Source organism: Rhinolophus ferrumequinum, chromosome 21 (genome assembly GCF_004115265.2).
Source record: "Rhinolophus ferrumequinum isolate MPI-CBG mRhiFer1 chromosome 21, mRhiFer1_v1.p, whole genome shotgun sequence".
Classification (NCBI taxonomy): domain Eukaryota; kingdom Metazoa; phylum Chordata; class Mammalia; order Chiroptera; family Rhinolophidae; genus Rhinolophus; species Rhinolophus ferrumequinum.
The window spans coordinates 38,790,036-38,817,722 of record NC_046304.1 but is presented as its reverse complement, the minus strand read 5'-3'; the positions used below and the strand labels follow the sequence as shown (position 1 = coordinate 38,817,722).

The 27,687-nt window shown below is 42.7% G+C and overlaps 1 protein-coding gene across 1 annotated transcript; it reads right to left on the bottom strand.

Annotated features, from left to right (window-relative positions):
* On the bottom strand, positions 1-23,606 carry DHX8 (DEAH-box helicase 8). Its single transcript, XM_033089562.1, has 23 exons — positions 23,350-23,606; positions 21,425-21,510; positions 21,049-21,121; positions 20,553-20,638; positions 19,510-19,619; positions 18,751-19,116; positions 18,199-18,343; positions 17,904-18,107; positions 17,114-17,201; positions 15,601-15,698; positions 14,462-14,609; positions 13,244-13,425; positions 11,774-11,968; positions 11,278-11,463; positions 10,946-11,156; positions 10,435-10,616; positions 8,236-8,376; positions 5,504-5,659; positions 3,045-3,182; positions 2,457-2,585; positions 2,082-2,278; positions 1,446-1,625; positions 1-713 (listed from the first exon to the last, which is right to left on the bottom strand). Exons 1-23 carry the CDS (start codon positions 23,495-23,497, stop codon positions 494-496), a joined length of 3,669 nt encoding a protein of 1,222 aa, XP_032945453.1. The 5' UTR covers positions 23,498-23,606; the 3' UTR covers positions 1-493.
* Positions 23,607-27,687: the final 4,081 nt, after the last annotated feature.

The window sequence follows — 27,687 nt, the reverse complement described above, 5'->3', positions numbered from 1 at the left end:
TTTTTGTTTCCTTAAGAAAATAAATATTTCTGGGAGGTTAAGTAAAGTACAGGGGCTGGACAGGACCAGGCAGTGGGGCCAACACTTTCAATGAGCTTTGTGGCTTCCTCCTCCACAGAGTACCAGCTAGGGCATAAGGACCCTCATCTCGTCCGTCTGTCCAGGTATCCAATGCTCACAACTGCCCTTCCCATCCCAGAGCTACACAAGTTGCCCCTTTCTTGGAGGTGATACAGTGCACTGCCATGTTGGCTGAGTCCCAGCTGGCCCCAGTGACTTGGGGTGGTGGGGGCTGCAGGCTCTGGTCAAACCAGGCATAAATCTCCCTGTTTCTATTTCACCACCAGGGAAGAAATGCGAGTCAAGTTTAGAAAATGTCCAGTTAAGATATTCAGTCACTGGACAGCTGTATCCTCAGGACCACCTTCTCACAAGTAAGAGTCCAAGCCCCAGGCCAGTGCTGCAGGAGATGCAAACAGACAAGTCTTGCCTTTCAGCGCCGACGGAAGGCCCGGGATATTCTCCAGGCGTTGGGCTCCTCATAGCGGTTGTACAAGGGTTCAAGACGCTGCTGCTTCTTCTGTTTGCTTAGCTTGGTCGGGTCGGAGACCTTGAAGAAGGCCGGAGCAAACTCCACAAGCCACCGGGGGTCGATGGTGGTAACCTCACGCATGTACTCCTTCGTGGTCAGCACCAGCTCGTGGTACACCACCCTGAGGAGGGGTGGACAGACATAGGCTCAAGCCTCCAATACAGGCCCTACTCCAGTCACCCGGGTCCCCGGGGGTCAGCGCTGAGCTTGCATTTTACCCTTCCCTCTCCTGCCTGACCCCTCAGGAGACTGAGTCTCTCATATGACAACCACCCTCCAATACTGAGGAGCCTGCACACCAATAACCACAAGAAAGCTGTCAGGATGATGCGTTCTAAACCGGGCTTTGGCTCCAACTAGTTAAGTAACACAGCCAACCACATCACTTCTCTGGACCTCAGTCTCCTGGTCTGTGAAATGGGAGGGTAGGTTTGCAGGCTGTCTCCACAGAACTCTAGGGCCCTGAAGAGGAGCTTCAGGGGCTGTTACAAAGGGAAGGGGAAAAGCCACACAGGCTAGGCTCTACCTCTCCAACTCTTCTACCACGGTGGCATAGTGGTTTTAACTCACTTTTATATTAGGGTGGGTAAAATTACAACATTTTAAAAATGCTACTTCAAAAGAAATTGTTTTTCTAACCACCTCACTGAGTGATCTCTGAAATCCTTTCTAGCTCCTATCACTCCTATGATTTTATTTCTCTGCAAAGGGCCTGATATTGGGCCTAATTCAGGCTCTTGCTGCCCTAGAAATATAAGCAATGTGAGAATAGGAAGCGTTGGCAGTGGGTGAAGACACAGACACAAAGTGCCAGCAGATTATAGGTTCTCTCCGCCCAGAACCGCCCACCTACCATTCCGGTTGCCTGTTGAAGAGAGCACTGGAAGGATGGATGTAGACCACCTGCTGGTCGATCAGCGTCCGGTAACCCTCCTGCGGGTCCTTCTTGGCAGCGTTTCGAAAGAACCCACTGCAGATGGCCTTCTGCACTCGGACTGTGGACTTGCCACAGGAGACCACATCCAGCTTGTGTCTGTCAGGAACATAAGTCAAGACAGGATGAAGAGGTGGGCAACTCTGTTTCCAGAGGTTCTGTCTTCCAGAATCATGGTGCCCAACACCCCCATCTCGGGTCCCCAGAGTAGGCACCAGGACGCTCCTTCCAGACCTAAATGTACTACAGGGCAGCTCTGCACAGTGGGCAAGATGGATGCAGTGAGAGCCAGAGACTTAATTCAACTCGACTATGAATGTCCCAGATGCTTGTAAACAAAGAGCATTTTTCAACAATTAAGAAATCAATTTCCTTAGGAACTCTTTCTGAAGTGATTCTCGGCTGCACCCTTGCCTAGGGAGGAGCACAACCAAACTAGAAAAGCTGGAGGAAAAGGGTCATGCAAGGAGTCTACAGCTTCGCAGGTATACAGAGATGAACAGACATGACATTCAAGGAGTTTCAACTCAAACGCGGGAGAAGTCACCATGTTACCTGTCCATTATGCCCAACATCTGCTTGCGAATGTCCTGGGCCCGGCGCAGAGAACGAGCCTGGATAAAGTTCTCATAGCACCATGGGTTGGAGAACTTGTTGTTCTTCCAGGAGTTGTACACGGCCAGTAGGGTGAGGTGGTCCCCTTCGGTCTGGTGGAATTTGGCCTTCTTCTGATCAGCGAGGGCTTGTTTATCCTGCCAAGCAGTGGCACAGAGGATCATTTTCCGCCCAGAAGCTACGAACTGAACACCCAGCAGTTCCACGGAGCCCTACATGGCCCTGTCAGTGTCCACATGAAGCACTGAGTGGCAATGGCTGATTGCACCACGACATTACCACACCCCCATGTGAACGTGGCTCTGCGCTCCCTACCTTGGGCCTGTAGAAGACGTTCTGCACAGACAGCATGGACACGATGGTCAGCATTTCCTCACTGCAGCCCAGATGCACAGACATGATCAGCATTTTGCACAGCATGGGCTCCAGGGGGAATTCTGCCATCTAGAGGGAGAAAAAGAAACTGCAATTGCTTCCCTGTGGAAAACCCATCTGGACCCGCCTGCGGGAGATACTGGTCAGAGTGGGTAACAGACCATAGGGGGCATGACGACGTGGGGTGCCCGTCTCTACCAGAAGGTTGTTACTGTTTATTCCCAAATAAACCCCAATGAAATGTATGAGACCAAGAACATGACTACTGTTGGGGTAGGTGGGGATTTTGCTGACATCTTTTAAAATTAAGGCTCGACTCAATAATATATCCTGAGGTAAAACTGACTGTGGATAGACTTTCCTTTTTCTGGAACAGTTTTAAGTGATAGTTGAAAATCCAACTTAAAAACAGGCATCTAGAATTCTACTCAATGCTTATCCAGGGCCTCAGAGCTTCACTTTGCACAAAACAGTAGGGAAGACTGGCCAGGGAATCAGCCCAAAAGCACTGGAAGTTAAGTCCCCTACCCTGCGGCCAAGGCGAGTAAGGAGGCCCTCGTCATCCAGGGCCCCCAGCGTGTACAGCTGCTCCATGGCTGTGATCAAGGTTTCCATTGGCGGCGCGTCCATGAAGTCAAAGGACAGCAGGTCATTGATGCCCATGGCCTAGAACAGAACGTGTGTGATGGGAGGATCAGTCTCACCAGGGTGAAATTAACACGCAGGAAGACTACTTGTCGCTGTCTTCCCTGTTTCTTCAATTGCATTAGGAAGCCACCAGCAAGATGAGCAGTAATCTGCAAGGCTGGGCCACACAAAATTCAGACGAGTAGAAAGCATACACTTTCTCAGGAAACTTTAAAAAACACTCCCTCAAAATGATAGCACACACAACTCAACAATAACAAGACAACAATTAAAAAATAGGCAAAGGACTTGAATAGTCATTTCTCCAAAGAAGATATAAAAATGGCCAAGAAGCACATGGAAAGATGCTCAACATAACCAGCAATTAAGGAAATGTAAATCAAAACTACAATGAGATACCACTTCATACACACTAGGATGGCTATTAAAAAAAAAACAAGTGGCAAGGATACGGAGAGACAGGAATCTTCATACATTGCTAGTGAGAATGTAAAATGGTGCAGCCACTGTGGAAAATAATTGGATGATTCCTCATAAGTTAAACATAGAATCACCATATTATCCAGTGATCCCACTTTTAGATATACACCCAAAAGAAGTGAGAGCAGAGTCTCAAATAGATACTTGTAACTAATGTTCACAGCCGCATGACTTATAATAGCCAAAACGTAGAAACCACCCAAATGTCCATCAACAGATGAATGGATAAACAAAATGGTATATACGTATACTGGAATATTACTCACCCTTAAAAAGGAATGAAATTCTAACACATGCTATAACATGATGAACCTTGAAAACATTATACGAAGTAAAATAAGCCAGATACAAAAGGACAAACATTGTTTGAGGCCACTTATATGCGATACGTAGAGTAGGTAAATTCATAGAGACAGAAAACAATGATTACCAGGGGCTGGGGTCGGGGGAGAAGGGATAGTTTAGTTTCATGGGTACAGAGTGGTGATCGCTGCACAACATTGTGAATGTACTTAATGTCACTGATTGGAAAATTTTCAAAAGGTAACAATGGTAATGTGTTGTGTATTTTACCACAATTTTTAAAAATAGATAATACATTAGCCCGTCCTGTCTCTTGCACACATAATTTCTACTGTGCATCCAGGACCTGTCTCATACCATGTTCGGTTGTAGGGATATGAAAATGACTAAGATATGGCACCTGTCTCAAAGAGTTCACAATTGTACGACACATGGGCACAAAACCACGACAACACAGTGCAATCTGCATGCCTGGCACACAGTAGGCAGTCAATACATTTGTTAGCCAAGTTGAAGAATAAAAGAAACGAATGATGTGCTAACCAAGTGTATACAAAGGGTGATGCGGGAGGACATAAGCTTTCTGTGTCTTTCCCATAAAGTGATTGTGACCATAAACACAGCAGGTGTTCAATAAATGTTTATTGTATGACTAATAACTACTAGGAATTATGTTAGCAATCAGTAAGCATTGTGCCAAGTTCCTTTACCTGCATTATCTCATTTATCTTCACAACAGATACTATTAATAGCCTCCCTCCCCCTTTGAGAGAATACCGAGCAGAGGGCCGAGCAGGTAAATTTGCCAAGGAGAAACAGCTCAAAGCAGAAATTTGAGCCACAGATGCCTCTGTTCTCACTCCAGAGACTGGAGCAGGTTTTTTTCTGCAGCTCTGTTGTAGCCTCTCTCCCGGGGAATGAATAATAAATTACAACAGAGCATTCTGCACCAGGAAAGTGCCAGGGCTCCAGGGTAGCATCAGTGTCGGGGTGGTGGGGAGGGGGTGCCATCATCTGGAAAATTACTCATGTGGCTCTCCCTGCCAAAGGAGAATGAAGGTCCTCACGGGGGACTAAGAGAGGAAGAGCAATGATTCAGAATGAAAACCAAGCCCCAGAGGGCCAGTCTGAAACCTCTACTGATGATAGCTCCTTTGCAAAGTTTTTGGACTGGGAGCTTTGCTTCCATTCTAAAAAAACACAATTGGATCTGAAAGCTAAAGGGATAAAGGAAGTGAATTTGTCCACAGTTTGGCACTGATTAGATTTTTCTAATATCCTTTTAGAAAATGTTCCTAACTGAAATCTTTTATAACCAAACATTCTGCTGGTTATTATGGTAAGAAAAAAAAATGCATGTGCACAGCACACATGCCAACTTTGCCCCAGAACCACAGTGGAAAGGCTGTTATCACAGCCATTTGCATTTCACTCAAAGGGACTGGTTCTATGAGGTTACTAAAGTATTTAACAAGGTTCATAAAACAGACTCATTTACTAAGGCCATAGGATTAGACTGTCCTACCAACCCATTCTAACAAGGCAATGGTTTCTACCTTGAGTGAGAGCACCGTGCTGGCTAAGTTGGTTCTCTGGATTTCCGGCACGTTGGTGGTCAGCATTTCATCTCGGTAGGCACGTTCTGTGTATAGCCTGTAACACTTTCCTGGGCCTGTTCTCCCAGCTCTGCCAGCTCGTTGCTTTGCCTGAGCCTAGAGGGGTGGGCATGTAAAAGTAACGTATCTATTAAAAACTGCTTAACAGCCTTACCCAGGAAATCTGTTAAAAGAGGGGCAACTAGCAAAATTCAAAATGGGGTTTATTTCACTTCATTTAGGACCATTTCCAAGACTATCAATGTTATTATTATCCCCTCTCCAATATTCAACATTTTGGGAAAGTTTGTTCAAGTGACGCAAATATAGGCAAGGTGAATAGAAGAAATATTGTACAGATTACAGAAATGTACCTTCAAAACTGTGGCACAACACAAAAGGCAACGTATAAAACAAGATGACAAAATATCATCCCCACAATTAGGACCAAAAATATAAGTGAACTAAATAAATGTACTGTTAATATACCAATGATGACTGCACCCATTTTAAAAATCAGGCTTGATATGCTCAATGCCAGAAAGAAATGTTCACTCACATAGGTGAAATAGCAAGTTACAAAACAATACTGATTTTTAAAAAAATACCTTTATGCATATATAGCATAAACTACCAAAAGGAAAAAACCCAGGGAAAAATAACCTAAAATGTTAACTATGGCTAACTCTGACAGTAGGCTTGCTGATGGATTCTATTTTCTTTACTTTATCAAATATCTGATATTGAACACATACTACCTTAATAATCAGGACGATTAAACCCTTAAAAAATATACAAAACCTACTTACTAGACTACTAGAATTGCAACCATAAAAAAAAAAACATGAAAAAAGATGGTCAAGAAAAGCATCAAAATGATGACAGCATTGGTAGGATCATGGGTAATTTAAATTTTTCCTATTTCCCCAAAATAAAATGTAATATTACTTCTATACTTAGGGGCACTAATTTTTAAAATTAAATATATATATATATATTTGTAGTTTAGCCTTAGGCTGCTAGGAAACAGTGACTAGCAATCTGAAGAGGGCCATTTTTTCACAAAACCATCTATCTTACAAATAGTATCAGGATTTACAAATTCCTATGCCAGCTCCAAACCAAAGGATGTATGTAGTATGAAAGGTCACGAACCACACAAAGGCACGTAACGATCACACACCGTGGCGGACTCCACAGCATTCTACAGACATCTCTCTCTAAATCAGCGAGGGCAAGTGTACTAATTTCTTGGTCACTGTGAGTTGCATGCACCACCCTGAGAAGTGGTGCAGAGTACACACACTGGAGCCAGACTGCCCAGGTTCAAATTCTGGCTCCACTAGCTGTGTGACCTTAGGCAAGTCACTTAACCCCTCTGCCTCAGTCTCATCTGTGAAATGAGGATAATAATATCTTCCACAAAGGACCGATACAAGAATGTAATGATTTCATTTAAGTACATAGGACAGTAAGCAGCACTTACCTTGTTTCCCCGAAAATAAGACCTAGCCAGACAATCAGTTCTAATGTGTCTTTTGGAGCAAAAATTAACATAAGAGAAAAAAAAATTAACATAAAACCCAGTCTTATTTTACTATAATATAAGACCGGATCTTATATTAATTTTTGCTCCAAAAGATGCATTAGAGCTGACTGTCCGGCTAGGTCTTATTTTCGGGGAAACACGGTACTAAGCACCCTGCAAGTATTAGCCACTATTACTTAAATTTCAAAATGAAAATAGCCTAAAGGTTTTTATAGACTATGAAACTAATCATACCTATTATAAAATATTAAGAAAATATATAAAAGTATAAAGAAAAAAAAAAGCTTCAGTAACCAGTAGCACCACCAAGAAATAATACCAATTAACATTTCAAATACCTGCTTTCAAGTCTCAGATGGGTTTGTATACACTGTGCACAAGCGCACACCATCTTTTTAAACAAAAATTGCTTTATGCTATTCCTACTATTTTGTAGCTCACTTTCTTCAAATAATATATCACAGTTTTATGCTTATGTCACTAAATATATATACACGCCACCATGTTAATGCCACATAACGTTCTATGCCATGGATATACTTTATTTTATTAAACTACATCCCTTTTGGAGCTCATTTAGAATTTTTCCAAGTTTCCTCTTATATAAACAGTGCTTTAGTGAACATCCTTTTCCATTATCTTTAGGTATGTATTCATTTCTAACTTTCAGATATATTGGAACTATTAGGTTAAAGAGATGATCTTTAAAATTTTGGATACATGTGGCCGGACTGCCCCTCAGATAGGATCATCAGGTTCTTCACTTTTAAATATAATTTAGGCAGGAAATTATTCCATAATTACCAAAGAAACACATTATCATCTCATTAATTATTACATCTCAGCTATCTATGGCTAAGGACGGTATTTAGAAAAGACATTCTAATCAACTATCTTAGATAACCTATGTTGCTAGGATTCAAACTTTTTTTTTTAAGTTCAAATTATATGGGGCTTTTTAATGTTAAAAAACTATTCTAAAAATTAAAAACAAACAACACAAAATCTCTATCTCACAAAAGCATCTGGTATCTTAAAAGTTCATCTTTGAAAACAACCAAGTTCAAAATACAAAACGATAAAAAAACTTCCGAAAGGCCACAACCAGGATTTGCAGGCAAGCTGTTGGGAGAAGCCATCATACCTGAGAAATAGGAGTCACCACCAGCTGGTCGATCCCTGTCTTCGAATTATAAACTTTCTGCTTTACAAATCCAGGGTCAACCACATAATAGATGCCATCAATAGTCAGCGATGTCTCTGCAATGTTGGTGGCAATCACGACCTGCAGGCAAGAGGGACACAGCTGGATTGAGCTGCCCAGGTTCAGCCTTGAGGTGTGAAACAGGACTTCTGAACTCAGACATCTTCCCAAAGGAGTGTGCAGTTATCTCCCTCTACAGACGATTACATAGCACTGAATCTCAGTTTGGCCCCAAATGTGGGGAAAGAAAGGAGCCTTCATCTTAAGGGTTAGCTTGGGGAGGGGGTAGAACCTGAGAGAAGTGGAACAGGAAAAAGCAAAGGCCAATCAAAGCCAATTTCATTTGGTACAAATGGCTACATAGCTCATTTTCTAGATCCAATGTTGATTACTACAATTTTAATTTTCTAGCACCCTGGGAAAGAAGAGACTTCCTGGCATCACATGTGCCAGTGCAAAATGAGATTTTTCTTCCCCCACGGGGACATCTGGACTACAAAATGGGCTGTTTGTGTATGTGGAACAAGAGGGAGCCTTTCTTTTCCCTGATCATAAAATGAACCACGAGGTGGCAGAGGAATTTCACGGTTTGCGTGAATGCAGCAGTATTTGTGATCTAGAAGATTATTGGTCTCAGCTTGGCACTGCCACTGCTCTTCCACCCAGAGGTTCAGCTAATAAAACACATTGCTTGGGAAAATCATTGCCAGGAGGCACCTGACCGACCCTGAGAGGCTTCTACCTGCCACAGAGCTGCAGATGACCTCTCGGAAAGAAGTCCAATCATCAGGAACAGAACAGAGAAGGAATCACCATCTTTCTCCCCAAACCTGCTCCTCCTGTGTTTCCATTCTCAGCACCATCTTCCCTCCAGATGCCCAAGACAAAAACCTGGGAGTCATTCCCGACTTCTCCTCTGCCCTTCCTCTCTACACTTCCAGGCACCCACTATGTCTCATCCATTCTAATTCTTTAATGTTATTCAAATCCATCTGTCTTCCATTTCTAGGAAAATGAAAACATGTCCACACAAAAATTTGTAAGCAAATGTTCACAGCAGCATATGAATAACAGCTAAAATGTGGAAACAACCCGAATGTCTATCAATTGATAAATGGATACATTTTGGATGCAGAATAATATTCTACAATAGAACATTATTCAGCAATAAAAAGAAATGCTTATATAGGCTTCAACGTGGACGAACCTTGACAACATGCTACGTGAAAGACGCTAATTACCAAGGACCACACATTATATGATCATTTATATGAAATGCCCAGAATAGGCAAATCTCTAGAAGCAGAAAGTAGATTAGTGGTTTCTAGGGGCTGAGCAGAGGGGTGAATGGGCTAAAGGGCACAGGGTTTCTTCTGGGGTGATAAAATTATTCTAAAATTAATTGTAGTGATTAAGGCTTAAAGATTAGTTACCATTACTAATGGTAATTAATGGTTGCATAATTCTATGAATATACCAAAAACCACTGAACTGTACACTTTAAAGGGGTGAATTGTATGGCATGTAAGTTATATTTCAATAAAGCTTTAGTTAAAAACAATCCGTCTGTCTCCTCTCCCATTGTCTCACACACAGACACAGTCAGTGTCAGCTCCTGGAACTACACAGCTCCCTGAAATGGCCACACTGTCTCGCCTCTAGACAGAGTACCACAGGCTATTCTGTCTAATCAGAACGCGTGCCCTCCTGCCCTTCTTGCTAAGATGGACATCCAAGTGTTCTTCAAGTCAGATCCTTACTTCCTCTAAGAATGCTGCTTTGGGTGCTCCCCCCGGGGTATCCAGAGCACCAGTAGCATTTTCACACTATATGCTAAAGGCCTGCCCACTGGTGGATGACGTCCCACAGCAGAGAGAGGCCTGTCCTCAGACTGCAGCCCTGGTGTCTACTCCAAAGCCTGGAAGATGCTCAAAAAATATTTGTCGACTAAAGGAAAGGAGAGGAAGAGGAAGAAGAGCAGGGGTCACATACGAAACCCTCATTCCTTAACAAACTGGCTGACTAGTCTCTAAAACAATAAACAAGACCGGCACACATCTAAGCAATCGCCCTCAGGGCCAGTGGCATATACCACGTGGTTTCAGAACATAAAGGAGCTTCATTTCTGCCCAGGGTTACCTTTCTGCTGCCAGGCGGAGCTGGGTCAAAGATTCGGGTCTGCATCTCACTGGGAAGAGCAGAGTACACCGGGAGGATGATCAGCTCTGGAACATCAGGCCCCAGGGATTTCATTCTTTCATACAGGATCTCACAAGCAGTATCGATCTCTTCCTGACCAGTCAGGAAGACCAGGATGTCACCTCAGAAGAGAATAGGAGTATTAATTTACTTTCCCCGTGTATGTTCTATCCAAAGGCCATAGTGACATTAGCAGAACTCCAGATGACAAAAGACACACTCAAATTCTCACCTCTAATAAATCAAGAGGTTTTTATCTGTCCATGTTTATTCTGTTTATTTATTTATAAGTTGTGTCTATGTTTAGATAGATTTAAACCCTGTACACCATTATTTACATTTTTACATCACCATTTCAAACATGCAAGCCTGAGACTTACAATATTTAAAAGGCATTTGAGTGGAAAAGATACATTAGGACTAAGAGGAAAAAAATGTTCTTTGCCCCCACCTGGTGGTTCTGTTAAATGGATCTGCATGACAGTGATCAAGCTGGCATCCAGGTAATCTGTCTCAGGTTCCTTTGTGTACAGTATTTCCACTGGATATGTTCGACCGGGAATGGTGAAGATGGGAGCTTCATAGAAGTACTGAGAAAACTTCACCGCATCCAAGGTGGCTGAGGTGACAATCAGCTTCATGTCCTGCCGTTTCTGAACCGTCTGAAGGGAAATGCGATGCGGCTTACGAGGAAGGACTACCCAAAAGGCACAGGTACTCCCACCCCATCCCCAGAATCCAGTTCCCAACAGCCAGAAGGGTCACCAAAGAACAGCCAGTTACCTTTTTCAACAATCCAAAGAGCACGTCGGTGTGAATTGTCCTCTCGTGCGCCTCGTCCAACATGATGATTGCATACTGCGTGAGGTCGGGGTCGATCAGGCACTCTCGGAGCAACATCCCGTCTGTCATGTACTTGATGACCGTTTCGGGGCTGGTGCAGTCTTCAAATCGAATGGTGTAGCCCACCTAAGGCAGAACAGAAGCTGAAAACCTTAGACACAAACCTCTCCTTTGTGCAGTCACCAGGCAAGATTTCAGCCCAGTCAGACTGTTACCCGTAATCTTATTGGATTCCGAATTTGACCAAGATATACAGTGATACCCTCATAGTAAAATCAGCCTTGGACTTGATTCTAAACAGATCAAAGAGGACAATGAGAACCCTCTCTCCCTCAGGAAAAACTTGAAAGAAGGTAGCATTATGCCCATACTTATAGAGACCTGGGCCTTTACTCTTTCTTCAGGCATTTTCAGAACACCTTCACTACCCACTTACCTCTTGGCCTAAGCAACAACCAAACTCTTCTGACACTCTTTTGGCCACCGACATGGCTGCCACTCTTCTGGGCTGGGTACATCCAATCTTGCCCCTGGAAGTGTAGCCCGCCTCCGCCAGGTACTGGGTGATCTGCGTTGTCTTCCCAGATCCTGTCTCTCCGATAACAATCAAGATCTGATTGTCATGGACAGCCTGAAAGCAACAACAGAATATAAATACTGTCATGAAAATTTGTCACTCATTACTCTGGAGTAAAATAACTAATGCTTACGGTCTAAAACTAAACGAGAAAAAGGGCACACGATAATATACATATGGTAAGACTATAACCAGGGTTATAGTCTTAAACATGCATAGAAAAAAACATTAATGATTTTTTTCCTATGGGCGAGGCTCTTTCTTATTTTAACTGCATGTATAACTTAAAAACTTTAACCTTTATAGGTATTCTTTAACTGACATTAATTTTTTAATTTATTGGTTTTCCTAAATTCATAAAAATAAAAAGATGCTAAAAGCATAAACTATCACCCAGATATCCCTAATATGTGTGTGTGCACGCGCACGCACCCTATATATACATATATATGGTATATATACACATACTATGTACGTACGTACTATATACGTGTAACTTTTAAGCATTACATACACATAGTTAAAGAGTTTAATAGCAAATAAAAAGCTCTATAAAGTATTCCTTTCTACTGTCACTCCCAAATCACCAGTGCCTTACCTCCAACAGTCACCTCATTTCTATGCTGTATATAACAGCTATGGATTGCCATCAACCTACATGTCTATTAATACAGGACTAGTTAAAAAAGCCAGAGCACATCCATACAACAAAGCACTAAAAAAAGTAATAATAATAAGGACAACCTCTGAGCTATATCATTAAGGAGAAAAAGCAGGATGCCCAACAGTTATATAACATGCTGCAATCTAGAAACACACACTGTACACATGAAATATATAATGTTTGTGTGAGTGCACACATACGTATTTATATTTGCTTACATACGTATAAGATATTGCTGAAAGGATTCACTAGAAACTAGTAAACTCGGTAGCCTCAGGAAGTTTGGTAGTCTAAAATCAGATCTCCAGAAAATGGAAATAAGTACTTGAAGCAAAGTCTTGCTGATATGAGATTGTTGGCCAAGCACCCCCATTTTTCTTATTGACCAGAGCTAGTGTTCTGTGCTACAAATACTCTGTCCATTTGGAACTACTCCAGGGTCCCCCAGTTCAAACAGATTTCTTTCCTCATAGGAAAAATAAAATATGTAGACTAATGTATGTTTTTAAAAAAGTACTTGGAAATATTGTTTATTTCCTATGCCCTCTGGAAAAGCCACTTCAAATATGCACACACCTGTCCAGCTAATTTCAATTAAAACATGTCGTCCTTCCCTTAGGAAAGACCCCTACTTCCCCACCACACATCATAAAGGGGCTTCTCACCTGGACCAGCTGTTCCTTCAGTTTGTAGATGGGCAGGCTCTCTCTCTGCTCAATGATTGACATCTGGGTCTTTTTTCCATAAGAAGCTTTGTTGCCCCCAAAGGCATGCTTCTTCCACTCAGGAATGTCATTGGGCATCATCCCAATACCCCTCATGTTGGCAGCAATCTGCCTGCCTTCCGCTGCAAAGGAAATAAACGACTTAGAAATGTCCTGAAGCTACCCCACTGCCCCTCCCCACATCCAACAAATCACATTTCTGCAGTACACCCTTCCTCTCTGCTAGTTCCATGTGAAACCACCATCCCCTGCCTTCTGAACTATTATAAAAGCCTCGTAATTCATCTCACGTGTCTACTCCTGCCCCATCCAATCCATTCTGCAGGGCACCTTCAAAATCCTTTAGAAACGCAACTCTGATCATGCCACTCCCCTGCTTAGAACTTTGCAACATTTCCAAGTGAACTTCAGAATTAAGCCCTAATTCCTAATATCATCTACAACGTCCTGGCCTGCCACCCATCACCCCCCACCACTCTGCCCATCCCTCGCTGTATTCCAGGCACACGGGTCTTCTTTCCTACCTCACCGCCCCAGCACAGGCTACTCCTCAGCCTGGAACACGCTCCCCAACCCCTGTCCCATCCCCTATGACAGACTAAGTCCTATTTATCCTTCGATTCTCAACTTTCCCAGGGAAGTGACCCCCTAAGCCAACTATACTACCTGTACTTCTTCATACAGCACTGGTCATGATTTAGTTAGCTGGCAATTATTTGGTTAACATCAATCGTCCCCACTAAATTGCATGTGTCATAAAAGCAGGGATTGTGTCTAATTCACACCTGTATTTCTAGTTGCCCAACATAAATGAATAAATACTTGTCATGACTGTATCCAGCAATTAGTTAATACTTGCCATACAAAGAATCGTATGAAAAGGAGTTTCAGAGCTATACTATTTTTTTGAATAAAAATTTTAAGTTATTCAGAAGAAAAACTCAATCAATCTAATAATAACCTGACCAGGGTTACTAAAATATTTTTGGTTTTAAACACTTGTTTAAAAAAAACAAAAACATGCTTTAACTGAAGGGAAAAAGCAAATCACCAAAGCCAAGGCTAAACGTTTAGTATGTGCTGACATTCCCCCTCCCTGTGTACTTGAAGGCTCAGATTTTTTTTTGAAAAGTCCACACCCCTATCCCAGGGTCTTACCATCAGGCAGAGGATCAACCCAGTGTTTGTTGAGTCCCATGGGAATAGAATCCATCTCAGCTTCCCGTTGAGCCTGCTTGAGTTCCCGTCTTTCTTTGGCCAAGGCACTCTGCATCATCGCTGCTTGGGAGAGGGAGCCATCTGGGTTCTAGTGCAAAAGAGGAAAGGCAACGTCAGAAGGGGATCTCAGCATGCATTAAATATCCAGGAAATACGAAGCAGATGTTAAGCCACTTGAATCTAAAGAATGAGACCCACCTAGAAGAAAGTTCCTATCAACATACCAGACTACATGAAAGAAATGGATAAACTACAGCAAATTCAGAGAAAATAAACAAGGACAATGATAAATCACTGAAGGAACTGGGGATGCTGGCTTGAAGATGGGAACTCCAAGAGAGATAGGACATATAAAGAAAGGGACAAAAATTCTTCTGTATGGTCCCTAGAACTAAAATGAAGACCAATGTGGACACCGCAGTAAGAAAGATTTCCCTCCTGCCTAAAGAAGAACTAATGATCAGATCCACCAGAAAATGGAATGTGTCTTCTTAAGGGCTGATGAATTAATTCCCTGTCACCAACAATGTCAAGCAGACACGAGAAGACCACATGGGAGGAACACTGTAGAAGGATACATGGGATTGCAAGCACTGAATGGTGGCTGGGCTGAGAGACCTTTAAGACAACCTTTTTCAAATCTAAATTTTATCATAACTGTTCCATGAATTCTTCTCCTCATAGCTCCGCCCTCCACAACACCCAGCATTAAAGCTTCCTATTGGGTGCCAGCAGCAATCGGTCAACTGAACCCTTCAAAACTGCCTTTGAATCTGCAAGGTTCAAGCCCTGAGGCCTGGGAAAAAGCAGTGATAGTAGATCAAGCACATGTAGTGAGATCTCCTTTCTCCCAAAACACACTAAAATGAGAACAAAAGAATTAAAAAGGCAAAAGCCACAAAGCTGAGTCGATCTCCCTTTAAAATAAAAATATTCTAGATCCTGACCAACAGTCAGTGCTACCTCCTGTGACTTGAGTTCTGCTTACACAGATCTAATAACCTGCTCTGAAAAACTGAAGTGTTACATTAAGAAAAGTTCACTTGACATGTCCAGGTTAGAGTCCCAGCATTTCTCACCTTAACAATTTTAATAGGACTCATGTCCATGCTTTGCTTGGTGTGCCCTCTCAGGAACGGAGGTTCTTCTTCAACCAGTTCAATCTCAAGGTCCTCATCTAAAAGGCCCCCCGAAAGAAGAATTAGCCAAACACAAAACACAGAAATGACCACAGAAATGATCATTTTCACCAAAATAATTAATTTCCATGAACACCAGCAGTTTTTATCACAGTTGGCTCCTAAGGTCAAAAGGACAGCAATGCAAGTGAAATAACCCAGGTGACTATTCCCCCTACTCTCCAGCCATTTCTAGCAGCCATTTCTGCGCTTTGGCCCAAGAACTGATCAAACCTACTTTCAAAAGCAATTAAGCCTGTGGAAAAATGCTGTTCTGATACTCTAGATAGTACTAAGGCATTTGCCATTCAACTTCATTATAAAGTAACTGTTAACCCACAAAAAGATTGGCAAAAAGAATTAGAGGTGGCCGGTTAGCTCAGTTGGTTAGAGCGTGGTGCTAATAACACCAAGATTGCCGGTTCAATCCCCATCAAAAGTAAAATCAATAAATTATGGTAAATTTATATACAGCAACACTCTACAGCACTGAAAACAAGTGAAATATGACTATAAAAATCAACAAAGCTAAATAGCAAAACAATGATGAATCAAAAAAATTAAGTTTGGGGGCGGCCAGTTAGCTGAGCTTGTTAGAGCGTGGTGCTCTTAAGGTTGCTGGTTCGATCCCCACATGGGCCACTGTGAGCTGCGCCCTCCACAACTAGACTGAAACAATTACTTGACTTGGAGCTGATGGTCCTGGAAAAACACACTTAAAATAAATAAAAATTAAAAAAAAAAAAATTAAGTTCAAAAACAGACTAAACAATACAATGTTTACAGATAGATACCGTGTTTCCCCGAAAATAAGACCTAGCCGGACCATCAGCGCTAATGCGTCTTTTGGAGCAAAAATTAATATAAGACCCGATATTATATAACATAAGACCCGGTCTTTATAATGTGATATGATATGATATATGATATGATATGATATGATACCGGGTCTTATAGTTCACTTAGTAGGTGTTTATTTATTATTGTTATATGAATTATGTATGTTCCATCATAGGATTTATTTCACAATTTTTAAAAATTTTTAATGGGCTGAGTTAGAAGTTGTTTCCAGGGCAACTCAGAGATAATCTAGGCAGATCCAGGGTTTTTTAGAACAATTACTAAGAATATGAGATCAAATTTACTCCCCCAAATACAATTATAACTTTTTATATCCTAAAAACTTATTATAAGCAACAAGTATAACAATACATAAATGTTTCCCAGAAAAATGAAGTTTTTTGCTTCCATCACGAGGGGCGCTCACTCTTTTGAGAGATGAATGGTGAGATCCAAGGAACAAATGATTCATAACCACTGGATTAAATTACAAATAGAACCACCTAGTCCAGGGGCTCAAATTGCCACATGTTCTCCTGAACCATTATCCTGCTCAATCTCAGTGGCTAATTACCTTCTTCGTCATCCACTTTAGGGAGAATGCCAGTCTCTTCATCGAAGTCTGGAAACTCTTCTTTAGAAAGGACATTGGCGGCAATCATCTAGCCAAAGGACAGAAGGCAGCACTTGTTACTTGCTAGGATCAAAACTCTTCTTTTGTAGGAGAGTTAAGAAAGGTTTCGTGTAGGAAACCAAGGTATTTTCCTCCTCTGACCCAGGATTGCAGGGCCTCAAACATCATGTATCCCATCCCTAGGGGACAAGACAACATGGTGCCCAAACACATGGCTCAAGGGTCTCTTCCCCAGGAACAGTTATCTGACTCTTCCCTTGCTTCCCTCCACAGCACTCTGCACACTCCTCGTTACGTAGTATGTAAACCTTCACAGCTATTTGTTTCCCTCTGCCTCTTCCACTGGACTTGGAGTTCCTCAAGGGCAGGAACCATGATACATTCGTCTTTGCAGCCCTAGCATCTACACGGTGCCTAGCTCACTGTGGTTCTGCTGTTCAGTGAATGATTGAATGATGGAAACAAGAACGAACCTTTACGTAGCATTACCACATGCAGGCAGTAATCTAAGAGCTTCATTCCTATTAACTCATTTAATGCCAAGGCCACCAGTGGCCCTGTCTTACAGAGGAGCGCAGCGGCACAAAGAGGGAGAGTAACTTGGCTCAGGATCACACAGCTAGTCAGTGGCCGGAAGTCACGCCAGGCCATCATGCTCCAGGGCCCACACTCTTAACCACTATGCTACCTGCTGTATGACTATGTGGCCATAAAAGCAAATAGTCCCGACCTGTTTGATCTCCCACTTCTCTGGGTCAGAGATGCGGGTAAGGCGCTTGCGTTCCAGCGAGTCATCTTCTACTTCAGGGGCGCTGACGAGGGACAGGTGAGTGGGTCTGTCTGGATTCCTCATTGAGGTCTCCTCATTGGTCTCCCCAACAAGATTTCGTCGTCGATTTGGGTTTAAATCTTCCCCGGTCTCTTGATCCACATCCTAAGGCACAAAAACAATGAAACTAGCTCACTTGCTGTCCTCTTGTTTCCTTGGCCATCAAATGTGGTCATAGGCTGGCTCTCTCGCCTACCTTCATGCTCAGACTAGTCTTGGTGCCAGTGAAGGACAGCACTTTGACCTTGACCCTCTGGCCTTTGCTCACCACATCAGCCACATTGGCCACACGGCCTTCCCTCCGGAGCTCGGAGATGTGCACCAGGCCTTCCCACCGCTTCCTGAGGGAGAGTCAGAGACATCAGGAACATTCCCAAAACACCTTTTCCCCAATAGACTCCCCCCTTGTTGGAAGGGAACAAACGAAAATGGTCTTAAACTCAAGAGGAAAGTACCAAGAAGGTGGTCAAATAAAATAGTATTACCTCCCTCCCAAAGGAAAGACATGGGGGAGGGGGAGCAGACATGACAAATTCTCATGTCTTAACCAGCAAAAGGGTCGATCTCTTGAAAGCAGGGGAAGGAATAAATGGCTCTATGACATTTCAAATAAAAAATCAATTTCTAACAACCTGATATGGCTGATTTAATTCAAGTGTCATTAATCATAACTTTTAGAATGTGAAAAATCCCGTGATAAAAGAAATTCTGGCCATCACTGGTGTGAAAGAAGAGCACCAGCCATTACCTTAGTCCCTCCAGCTGCACAAAGCATCCAAACTGCATGATGCTGGTAACTTTGCCATTGTAAATGTCCCCAATAGCGGGCTCTTCCGGGGGAGGGCGGTCCACATGCTTATCCCGCCATCTGTCCAGATTCCTCTCCCCATACTTGTCTCGGTCCTTCCGGTCTTTGGGGGGGCTCTGACTTCTGCTCCTGGACCGATATCTAGACTTCCCTTTATTTCTCTCCCGGGTCCTGGAATGTGATCGAGAGCGGGACCGGTGTCTCCGCTTGTGGTCTCTATCGCGGTCTCGCTCTCTCTCACGGTCACGGTCACGCTCTCGCTCTCGGTCACGGCTCCGGCTGCGCTTCTTCTTCTTTGTCTTGTCCCTAACAAATCAACAAACACCTATTTGAAAAAGAAACCAGCCCAATTTCATCTTTGCATCCTCAAGAACACAGCATAGTGCCATGCATGTGGTAGGTACCTTCTAAGTGTTAAACTAAATTAGAGTTTCAATAACTATGACGTCCCTGCAGGCCAATAAAGAATGAGGCCAGAAAAATATTCAGCCTCTCTGGGTCCAGATTGCTATCCTCTGAACATCTTAGCATTTGTTGCATAAATATTCTTGACAGGGAGCAATGAAAACAGATCCAACAATATGGTACACGGCCAGTCTAGATTGTGTAAACTTGCCCCCAATTTTGCTTGGCTGGTTCACAAAATTCAACTACCACAGTATCCTAAACTCCCCAAAAGACAGGACACCAGGAACAAACCGGTGCTCAGCATCTCTTTGCTTCTCCTGGCCTGCTGCACTGGGCATTAAGGCCTCCAGTTCCTTCAGGACATCCACAGCGACTTTCACATCATCCTCGTCCAGCATGGTCTATAGGGGCGAGGCCAGCAAAGTTAGGAGAAGAGGGGGGGAAAAAAATCACTCAAGAATCTGTACTTCCGGTACTACAAATATGACAGCCCCTATATCACTGCCTACTTATGTGAGAGAAGCAGGAGGGGGTTGAGATTTCCAACACAATTTGAGGCACAGGAATAAGCGAAAGCTCTTAGAAGTCATTTCTACATTTGGCAAACCCCTTTGTCCTTAGTACAAGGCTATGGAAAGAAATTAGATATCACTCCTTCTGTGAATCACACAAATAATGATTACAAATAGAAAACAGATGCTAAAATTTTTTAAAAGCAACTCTCCATTTGCACTCCCTTCTCCCCTTTCACCTGCTTTATTTTTTTCCATAGTTCTTGTCACTATCAGCTATATTGTATACTTACTTATTTGTCTATTGCCTGTCTCCTCCCCACCAGAAGAGTTTACATGTTTATTTCCTGACCCCAGCCCAATATTAGAACGTAGTCTCCAAGAGGGCAGAAACTCTAGACTGTTTTGTTCACTGCTGGTACTTAGAACAGTGCTTGGCACATAGTTGGCACTCAACAAATACTTGCCAAGATAAAATTTAAAAATCAAAACATTTCAAAGATTAGATATTCTAACATGTAATGGAGCAAAAAAAATCAAATTTCACACATCAGGCATGTGTTCTAGAGGTTTAAGTTATTTTATACATACTTCATAATCACTGCTTTCTACAATTCCCAAACTCATTTCCCTCAAATATCATTATCTAAACCCTTTAACACTACTCTACACATAGCACATGCTCACAGAGTGATCACTTTCACTTTGAAAAATATGTGACAATAAAGGTAAACTTAAAGTTAATAACTAATGACACAAAGAAAAGAAGCAGGGGTGGGGCAACATACAGTATAGTAAACATTCTCAAAATGATATCAGTACCCGAACGGAAGGGTTGTCTGGTTGGCAAAGGCCTGGGAAGAGTTCCTTCAGTTTTTCTTTTTCAGTTTTGGGTTTAATAACTGGATCTTGTTTCATTAAAGAGCATGAAGGAATTAAAAAAAAGAAACAAAGATACAGTCAATATTCTCAATCACTGACCAAAGAACTTCAACATTAGATATGCATCAACGTGGCATTTTTCTACATATTATTCATATACATTACTATACACATAATTGAATTTTCTAAAAATAACATCGATTACAAAACCCTCAACAAACTATCTGAGTATTAGGGTGGGGGGAGGGTGCATCAGTATTCATTTGGTTGGTTATGTCTTATAATTCTTATTTTAATTTTGTCTTAAGTCATTTGAAAACTTATACTAGAACATTTACTTGTTCGGCAGCTGCTGCAAGGGAAACAAACACAATTTACAGAATGCTCGCGACCTAAACCATTCTTCAGGCTAAGCTCAGCTGGAAGCTCTGCTCACCTTTGCTAGTAGAAGGCTTTGCTGGAGGCCGCATGGTTTGTATGAGACGTAGCAAGTTACTAATAAGAGAATCCTTTAAAAAGAAACAGAACAAAAATTGTCAGCCCCTGGACCAGTGCTTAAAAACACTAAGACAAGGGTGTCCTTTAAAGAAGGGTGATTATGCCCACCTGCCCCATTTTTCTAGAAAGGTGTCACAGGAAATCCAGTTACATCACCACTGCTTGGTGGCATGAAAACATTACACACTTATGGTGAATTTGATTGGTAGGTATAAAGTATCTCCTTTCTGTATCAAAACCCCATATTAAATCCTATCAAAATTTAAATTCAATTGTGACATTAAAATAAAACAGAGTGCTTCAGATACACATACCGTGAATTCTGCACCATTTTTGACCAGAGATGCCTTAAAAGTATCAAAGGTGGTATTTTTCTCAGCAAGACTGATCACAAATTCAGCTGCAAATGAAAAAAGGGATGAAAACAAGAATGGAGACTTGAGCAAAAAATCAATTTCAGTATGCTAAAATCAAAATCAGTATGCTAAAAACAAAACCAATTAGGCTATCCAACAATCATAAAAGCCAAAGACCACCATCCAGTAAAAAAAAAAGAATTTAGACTACCAAGATTATCCATGTATGTTCTAATTAGTTTTTATAAATGAAAAGGAGATATTACTACAAAACGGCTCACCAAGCCCTTGAGTGCATTTAAGGGAGGAAGACATTGTCCCATCCATACCATTGTTCTCTCTTCTCATGAAACTAATAGCTGTGTACACTGCCATATAGACTCTAGAGGTAACAATGTCCAGAAGCATGAGTCCATGTATACACAAAGGACACACACATAGGATGCTTTCTTGAAAGTTTCTGGAAAGGCAGATGCAATCTACATATGATGGCCAGGCAGCTGCTGGATGGTGCAATCTACAAGTTAAAGGAAGACTCACTTGCCCCCCAAATTCTTCTCTGTGATACTGCCTAGTTCTTGAAATTTCTAATATCAGAGCTATTTTATTAAGAGCTTTTCATGGTTAGGCCCGGTGGCTCAGGAGGTTGGGGCTCCGTGCTCCTGACTCCAAAGGCTGCCGGTTTGATTCCCACATGGGCCAGTGGGCTCTCAACCACAAGGTTGCCAGTTCAGTTCCTCGAATCCCGCAAGGGATGGCGGGCTCCGCTCCCTACAACTAAGATTGAACACTGGCACCTTGAGCTGAGCTGCCTCTCAGATGGCTCAGTTGGTTGGAGCGCATCCTCTCAACCACAAGGTTGCCAGTTCAACTACTCGAGTCCCGTAAGGGATGGTGGGCTTTGCCCCCTGCAACTAACAATAGCAAATGGACCTGGAGCTGAGCTGCGCCCTCCACAACTAAGACTGAAAGGACAATAACTTGACTTGGAAAAAAAATCCTGGAAGTACACACTGTTGCCCAATAAAGTCCTGTTCCCCCTTCCCCGATGAAATCTTTTTTAAAAAAAAAGAAAAAAAAAGCCTTTCAGGAGAGAAGTGCATTTTATGATAAGCCGAGATAATATGCCTCAACCTTGTGAGTCCTGCAAGAAAATTTGAATGATTTCATTTGGTTTTAATCCTAACAAATAACAACAACATGGAAGATCTGAGTAAGTAACTCATAAACTAGTACTGCCATACCATTTCCATGCTGGAATCTGCCTTTACCTTTTTGATGACAATAAGTGAAGAAAGCCAAACGCCATCAGGCTACCTAAACACAGCTTACGCATATTAAGTTAGTAACAACGCCAATGATTAAGACCTTTTGACCATCTACTACATGCCAGGCACTAGGCTAAGTGCTTCACACTTAGTTATCCGTGATCCTTCACACAGTTATCCGTGATCCTTACAACACCCTCACAGGTAGGTACTGTGGGGGCCCAAGACAGGCCGCCCCAAGATATCCCACAATGGCATATTGATTACTTGAATTAAAGTTCCTTGACAAGTACCGGTGCAAGAATTACGTCTGCCATTATCACCATCATCATGTGGCTGCTGCTGTCGTTAACGCTATTTAATTACCTGGGGCTAAAATAAAATTTAAAAAGGAAGCAGCGATGGCCGCTCCGGGTTTCCCTGACAGCTCTGAAAAAATGGTTTCTAACAGCTCGGTCTGGCGGGTTCTCATGCGGAGGCCAAGGCCGCAGGTTCTCCAGGCCTAAGTCTCTGTGACAGAGACTCACACCGACACACAGGGCCCCTCAACCCCCGTTCTCCTTCCGCTTCCCTCAATCCCAAACCCAGAGGCCGCAGGAACTTCCCCGTGCTCACCCAGATCCTTGTCGTTGATCCCCAAGTGATTGTCCAGCTCGGTGCAAACCTTCGACACTAAAGACAGATACTCGAGTTTGGCGAGTTCTTCCGCGGGGCCTAGCTCCGTCCCGACTATGGCTCCCGCCATGGCCACAGCCACCGCCATGGCTACGGCTTCCCGCGCCTCCTCACCGTCGGCCTTCGGAGCTAGTCCAGCCAGGCTCCAATTTTCCCTTCCGGGTCAGCGTACATCCCTTTTGTTTACGGTATGTTGAAAACTCAAGCAACGTTTCCGGTCGTAACCGGATAGATCACAGAGATCAAACAGGAAGTGCGTAAGGAAGGGACGGCCGAGTGGGTTACTCTGCGCGCCGGCTGGCGCCCTCTACAGGAGAGCGAGCCTCTCGGCCGGCTCTCAGGCCCAGAAACGTTCCCTCTCAGAGCGCTACCGCCCTACGTCGGCAGAGGGCAGCCGTGGCCTGCGCAAAGGGTGCCATGCGCTTTAGAAGCCTTGCTAAAGGAACCCTAATTCAAGTAGAAGGGTGGGGGGAAGCAAAAGTCTCTTTGCAACAGATCCCTATATTCATTCCCAGGGCTTTGCCTCTGCGTGGCTCATGGCTATCTCAAACGACTCTGTGACAAACGACCAGGCAAGGGAGTCTAGTTGTGTTAACTCATTTTACAGAAGAGGAAACTGAAACTACCACTATCTAGCTGAATGACCTTGGGCAAATTAATCTCTGGGACCTTAGTATTTTCACCTGTAAACTGGGGTAGTGTTGCTCTAACTGGGTTTAGGTGAGGACTGTGAGGTAGCTATGCAAGGAGCCTAAAGTAAGTAAACACACAAAGGTAGTTACTACCATCCCAAGGCCGGAACAACGGTCACTTTAACATTTGTCAAAAACAGATCACCTCAGTCTGAGACCTCAGAATGCCACCTGGCTCCTCTCTTGTGAAAACCATTTCTCAACCCCTGATTTTCCCAATGTTAATGATGCTAATACCCTCAGTCCTCTCAGAACTCATACCTCCAAATATCTGCTGTGCTATGAACCCAGTGCCATAAGCTCAGGTCTCCCAACTTCTACTCCAGGTCCCCTTTTCCTTTGTGGCAACCCTATGGTGAGGTGAGGATTTTCCCACATCACACTGCTCTGTGTGATAAATAAAGAAACAGAGGCACCCCAAAGTGAGTGACCCTGTAATCAAACAAAAGGAAGGAAATCAGACCCTTTTACTTTTAACTTCAGGTTGCATTACACTGCCGCACTTTTGTACTCTGTTCTTCCAACATCTCACCACGGACTGAAGAATGGCAGAAGGAGAAAACCCCAGAGCAATAGTTCTCACTGCCTCCAAGAGCTCCGTGTTTCCACGTTCCTAGGGAGTCAGTATTGTACCCTCTGAGCTCTTCCCATTCCTCCCCTTTCTCTTCCTTCTTTTCCCCATGAATGGAATGGAAAATCCTGCACTTGATTCCATGTGCTCAACTTGCCAGTTTGGAGTTAGGATATCAGGGCTTAATCCATTTGACTTCCTTTCTTGTGCCTCTTTGCCTTTAAATTCTGCTTTCCTCCAATATTTAAGTGGGAAGGGGGCAGAATCTGGAGTTTGTTTTGTTTTAAAAGTTCTGTGGAGGGGTGGCCGGTTAGCTCGGTTGGTTAGAGCATGGTGTTAATAACACCAAGGTTGCTGGTTCGATCCCCACGTGGGCCACTGTGAGCTGCGCCCTCCTTAAAAAAAAGAAAAAGAAAATTTAAAAAAAAAAGTTCTGTAAAGAAAAGTATAGAGCCATACATGTAGTAGGAGTAGCAGTAAATACTGTAAGAACTTTTGTAATTATTTGGGAATTGTTGAACATATATCTCAATAGTAAATATTAACAGCAAAACTTATTAAATTTTATTTACATATGCCATTAACTTTACATTTGCTGAAGTAAAAGTTTTTTATGCAACACACTTATTTCCTGTAACATTAAGGAATTTTTTTGAAGCTGAAGGAAAACAGATAAATACATAGATACTGATAACTTGACAGCCCAAATACAGATACACGTGGAAACCTACTGTGGATGAAAAGCGGTGCTGTAATAAATCATAGATTCCTAACTGGACAGGTCATGGTGAGTAGTCATGCCCCAGGCCTATAACTTCTTTAGTGAAAGGTTTTTAAGCAAGCCCTATCCTTTGTTCTTGTGCATTTGGTTAATATACCTTTGAAATGCCAGAAGTACTACCCCTCAAAGGCATAACCACCATCAAGAGAACACAATCTTGTAACCCAATCCCTGCCTTGCTTTCTCCCATCTTAATGTAATATTTCTTATATTCCGTCTTTAATTTCAAATGCATAAAAGAAACTGCAAAATTGTCATTTTCCAGAGCACTTTAGATCTTGCTTCCCAGCAATTGCCGTCAGTTTTGGCTCAAATAAACTCTTATAAATATTCTCTACCCTTTTGGACTTTTTTTACATGGACACTACTCTCTCGTCCCATAAGAGATGCTGAACCAAATGCAATTCAAAGTGAATGCATCCTAATTGTCCTTTGGATATCATATTTTAAAATATTATACCAGATATAATTAATTGCCCATTATTGTTATACGGCTTTCTTTAGACAGCCTCCATGTGGCCCTTTTAACACAGCCATGATAGTTCCCAGTAAATAATTTACCTTCACCAAAAAATATTTTTTAAAATAGCCTATGCTGAGTCACTACCCACACTACCACCCATGATGCATAAGAAATTATTTCCCACCACCCCCCTTGTAGTAACAAAGGCTGTGCTTTTATGCTTATTCCCAGACTGATATATGTGTTCAACCCTAACCACAATTCCCACATTATTTCTGCTCTGTCCTGGAGACTGGTCCCAGCTGTGGGCCTTTGGGTAAGAAGTTGGACAGTCGGGGGGAGGTCAGGAAGCAGAGAAGAAAGTACTGAAGCACTTAGCAGCCCTAGATTGGATGGGGGAGGACAGATATAGTCTGTTTGTAACTGAAAGGTGGCATCCTCAGGGAAGTTGGTGAGAAAAATTACAGGACTTCCTGTCACCACACAAAATGGTGTTGCTGCAAGCAAGACAGCTCTGGCTTTTTCTGATGGAGTAAAACTGGGATCTGAAGGGAAACATTCCTGCTCTGGAAGGCAAAACAAGAATGCTTTGCTTCTAAGCATGTAACTGCCATCCAACTGTGATAGTTATTAATGCAGAGAGACTTCAGAAAGAATGGACCCTTCTTCACTGCTCCTCTGGAACCCGACACAACCAGAGAGCCTGGGAACCAACCTAAAGACATTGATTAGACTGGCCTGAGCCCTTTTATCTGAGGCCCACGCTGATAGGGACAGGACCCCAGAGAAAGTGAAGCAGTGAAACACCCCTCATCTTTCACTCTTTGACTTTTCCCCCAAATTCTTCTCCAAATTTGAATCAATTCATCCAACATGTATGGAACACCAACTTTGTGCCCAGGCACTGTGGTATATTCTGGAAAGGATCATTAGGGGTCTGAGAAGTGGTGGAAAATCATCAGGAAAGAACTAGAATATTCTAAATGCCACGCTCATGGCAGATGACAGAGCTGTGTTTATAACTCAGGCATTTCTGCTGCCTAAACATGAAGGCAGGTGATTAGAAGACAAAAAACAAATCAGGTCTGCTCTCTGTCATCTGAAGGTAGCTGGGAGGAGGTGAGGGGGCAGGCTGGGGCCAGGGCCATCTCACAGGGCAGTTCCTGCTGTTGCAATCCATTATTTGTCTGCCTTACATTCTAATGCCCAAGCACAGCCTCAGTTTTGCGCAAAATGTCCCTGACCTAAAATTCCCTCTCTTCTTAGGCCATCAACCTGCCATCAGTAATAGTGGGTACTTTGGGCTCTAAATTCTCCATAGCTTTCCAGGATCGGGCAAAAAAATGTCTGCCTCAACTAGGTCTTTCTTTTTTGTCTGTCACAGTCAAGTTCCTCCTTTCTCTCTCACTTTAAGGGCTGTCTTAAAAATGTCAGGGAAAAAGAAAAAATCAGACACCCTATGATGTGAACTTGTTAAGAAATTTTGTTTCCCCCTCTACACCTCCTCACCTTCCATTGGAATGGCAAGGAGTTTTCACATACGTATTTGTGAGTTAATTATTCTTTAAGTGACCTTGCTTCCACATCTGGTTGATATTTCTCTGACTTATGTTAGATTGGTTTTCTTTTTTAAAAAATTAATATTACAAGTATAGGTGACAAAGTGATGAGTTACACTGGGCTTCTTTTTTATCTAGTGATATTTAGCCCCCACCTCTGGGGGCAGGAGAATTTTATAGCCTCTAGTTTCTGTTTGAGGTCATTCTCTGAA